The sequence below is a fragment of the Amphimedon queenslandica genome, unplaced genomic scaffold (genome assembly GCF_000090795.2).
Source record: "Amphimedon queenslandica unplaced genomic scaffold, v1.1 AMPQUscaffold_13048, whole genome shotgun sequence".
NCBI lineage: Eukaryota > Metazoa > Porifera > Demospongiae > Haplosclerida > Niphatidae > Amphimedon > Amphimedon queenslandica.
Genome location: NW_003546716.1, coordinates 65,202 through 69,198, shown reverse-complemented (window position 1 = coordinate 69,198; position 3,997 = coordinate 65,202). Strand labels below are relative to the sequence as shown.

At 31.5% G+C, this 3,997-nt stretch overlaps 1 protein-coding gene and 1 long non-coding RNA gene across 2 annotated transcripts in view; both read left to right on the top strand.

Moving 5' to 3' along the window:
• The window catches only part of LOC109585548 (ubiquitin carboxyl-terminal hydrolase 47-like), a gene marked incomplete at its 5' end in the record, with an annotated part of 25,035 nt that overhangs the window by 5,785 nt on the left and 15,253 nt on the right, over positions 1-3,997 (top strand). Inside the window, 3 exons of the mRNA XM_020001672.1 lie at positions 809-1,112; positions 2,039-2,205; positions 2,259-2,339. Of these exons, the coding sequence (XP_019857231.1) occupies positions 809-1,112; positions 2,039-2,205; positions 2,259-2,339 (552 nt within the window). The remainder of the gene's footprint in view (positions 1-808; positions 1,113-2,038; positions 2,206-2,258; positions 2,340-3,997) is intronic.
• On the top strand, positions 3,601-3,930 carry LOC109585553 (uncharacterized). Its single transcript, XR_002186546.1, has 2 exons — positions 3,601-3,641; positions 3,783-3,930. It is a non-coding gene; the product is annotated as an uncharacterized LOC109585553 (long non-coding RNA).

The window sequence follows — 3,997 nt, the reverse complement described above, 5'->3', positions numbered from 1 at the left end:
TCGGTGTATGACCTGTATACATACTTATTATATCGTTTGCCTTCCCTCCCTCCATTGATCCAATCCTTCTTTCTCTAGTTATATAGTCTCAATTCATCATGTATGAGATTAGTAATGAAGAATGATGATGATGATGTTACTGATATTAGTGATGTAGGATGTACTTTAGACAAGATATTCAGAAAATCAACATACGAAGACAGACAAGTACTGACATAAATACTGTAATGGAATACCATATATATACCGTATAGCGGAAAATTTTCGTGGATTTCGCGTTTTTTTCAAAACCCACGAAAATAAAATCCGTGAAAATCGATTTTATACGGTTTAAGATGGCCGAATTGTAGAAAACCATGAAAATTAAAGCCACGAAATTGATTTTTGGACGGATCCACAAAAATTTTGGGCCACGAAAATTTTCCGCTATACGGTAGCTAGAAAATTTGGAGTGTTAAAATTTAGCAAACTGACTCTAAAAGAGGTTGGAGGTTAAAATTTTGGTGAAATTTTAACTCCATGCATGCTTCTATGGAACTTTATCATATTGGAGACTAAAAATTTGGAGATTGGACCTCACCAAAATTTTATTTCACCAAATTTACGGTATTTTGATGGGAGTTTTGTTTGTGATTTCTCAAAAATACCATTAGTTTTAAATATACATGTAGCTAGCTACATGTATGTATGTCTGTAAATGAAAGAAAATGACAAAATGGCTTATTTTATATTCAAAAATTTTCCATGTACATGTAAATGCTAATTGAATTCACCAATATTAATTCGCTACCAATATTTTACACTATAGCTATCATCAACCTATCATGATTTAGAATTATCTTCTCACTTTTATTTCTCTTCTCTTTATTCTCTTTACACACACTCACACACTGTTTCCTTTCAGTTAGTGTATGTATTGTCAAACCCTAAAGATTATAGAAAAGAATACTCAGATAGTTTGATGTACAAATATGTTGGTCTTCCTGTCAACTGGATACTACTGAACATTACACTACCTCCTGGACCTGAAGCCACACCCACTACAACTAATGAACCTGAAGGAGAAATAATAATGAAAATTATATCAATGGAAAATAAAGGAAAAGAAAGAAGTAATAGCTTGTACTATATTGCAATTTTGTGCTAACGCAAAATTTAATGTATAGGGCACTCTTTTTTTGTGGGCTATATATTTTATGAATTTGCAAATTATAGGGCCTCGAATAAAAGATTATAATTGCAAGGGGGTGTGTCAACATGTTACAGAGCTAGAGCATTTTAACGTAGGGCTGGGACAAATGTTGGAACATTTGAATGTTCGTTTTTAAGAAGAACATTGAGTGCTGCAGCAGGCATTCGAATGTACTAAGTAGGTGGATCAGTAGGTGTGGTATGTACCACACCTACTGACACACCTACTAGTCAATGACATACCATAACTTATTTGGTAATAAGATTTTTAATTTACATGCATAAATCATTAGACATTGAGCTATACACTCTATGTGTAGGGTCCTGTATTTGATTAAATTGATCTCAACAACAAACTAATTGATTAATAAGAATCTAATTCTATGGTGCAAACATTTAAACATTTGTTCATTTTGGTCAATAGAATGTTTGAATGCTAAAATTTACATTCGTCCCACCTCTATTTTAAAGTAAATAAAGATGGTGTTTTTGGAACGGTAGTGCATGTTGATGTTTTTTGGCTTTTTCCAAACTCTGCTGGTCCTCTGTCAAATCATGTACCTCAGAGAGCAATTGTGTCAGTTAAAGGGTGTGAGGGAGGTATGATTTGCAAAATTTACTTTTGCTAAAAAAGAATTTGAAATTAATAGCCCTTGAAAAAAGAGTGCCCTACAGTATGTGGAATTTAATATTGCTGGTGTAGGTATGAGCTCTTATACGATACACACATCAATACTTTGTGGAATTAAATTGTGCATTTTTGTAATAAACAGCAATAGCAAAATTAAATTTCAGCGAATATCTCTAGTTATGCAGTGTTTAATTAATCATTTATTATTTAATACAGAGATACAGGTACTAGTTGATAAGAGAATAACATTAACTCAATTTAAGGAGGAGCTAGTTCCACTGATTGGTGTACCACCTACTGGTTTTATAGTGTATGAAATCAGTGGTAATGAAGAATATGAAATGGAGGAACTGGATGAGGCATTAGAGTATTCTGGATCAAAGGTACATGTATGTGTGTTATTTTGATTAACTTCATAAATTGTTTATACTACTAGTTGATAGTCAGACTGGGTAGACCACTAAGAAAAGGAGAGAAAAGGATTAAATTATATTTGTTACAAGTTAACAATACAGAAGTATAAGAATATTTCATTATTATAATTTGTATTGATTTTTTTGTTTTTAGTTTTGTAAGTTTATGATGGAGTCTATTGTTGCTAAGAATACACCAGTGAGAGAATTTAAGAAACAAATTATTGAAGAAGCAAAAGTACAAGGAATTGACTGTGTCCTTGAATTAGACAAGTAAGTACATCATGTGACTATCAATCATGTGACTTATTGTGTAGAATATATTTTGCTGGGATTAAATTTTGCAATTTTTGCATTTTGCAAAAATTCACCAAGTTAAAATCCACAAAATAACGTGATGATTGTAGTAGGTGTCGTAATTGCTTTAGAATTGTGAAATTTTTATTTGCAAAATAATACAAAATGCAGCCAAACTGCAAAATTTTACACCCATAAACAATATGGTGTACATCATGTGATTATCATGTGACTTATTGTGTAGAATGAGATTACGTATTGAGAGGAGAGTGTATATTGGTACAATATATCCTGATGATGAGTTAATTGATACTAGTGATAAGGAATTATATGTGGAACCATTGACAGGTCAGTATATCTGCTGTATGTGTTAGTATTAATGTGTATAGTGTATTATTATAATTGTTATTAATGTGGGTGGATTTTCCTGAGTTCAATCTTCCTCTTTATTATAGTTGATCTTTACTTTTGTAACATATCTCAGTATATTTTCAGTATATTGTACTGTATGCATTTTATAGTAAGTTTAATCTTAGCTAGTGTATTATTTTGTTAGGACCAGAGAAGAAGTATAGAAGACAGATACAGGTGTATGTTATAAGATGGCGTCCATCACAATGTTCAGTTGATCCAATAGAAGAAATTATACTGGATAATACATATGATCCTAAGCATGTTATTGAAAAGGTATTATTTATAACAAGGAACATGTGTCAGTATCACATTATTATTGTTTTTATAGCTTTCAATGTTAAGTGGAGTTCCTGTTAAGTATATCTCTTATACACAGGTTAATCATTAAAACATTTTAAAGATACTCTCTCTCTCTCTGACTCTATTAGGGAAGACTATTTCCGGTTGAGATATCATGTCTTGATATTGAGAATAAGTTGAAATGGTATTCCATCACTTCAGACACGTACTCATCAGGACTATATGATGATGGACGTGTCATATATTACAAGTACTAATGAACACACACACATTATGTATACACACACACTTACATACACCTCTTACTGTTTATAATTATTTAGAGACAATAGAGAGACAATGAAAGAGTTAACAGATAAAGAGAGATCAGAAATACAAGAGGCAGAGGAAGCAAGGTCAGTAAACATTGATCATAAATGATCAAGCAATTACCTTTTATTATGTACAGAACCTAGTACATAGTTTGGTGGTTATGAATACTTATGATTCTAAATATTTGTTATCCACTATTATTACCGGTATATTATTAATTGTAGGTTGAAAAAAATTAGGGAATGCAAATTACGACATGGACACCTATGGTGAGATTGTTTAAGGACTTTGAGTAATAATTAAGTCTTTTGTCATGAGTTATTACTTTCTCTCACAATGTTGTAACTTAGAAAAGTATTATTAATACCAAAACTGAGTCAGAACTATAACTATTCAACTGACAAAAATCAAAGTGTAAGCACCTTAAGTACACAGACAA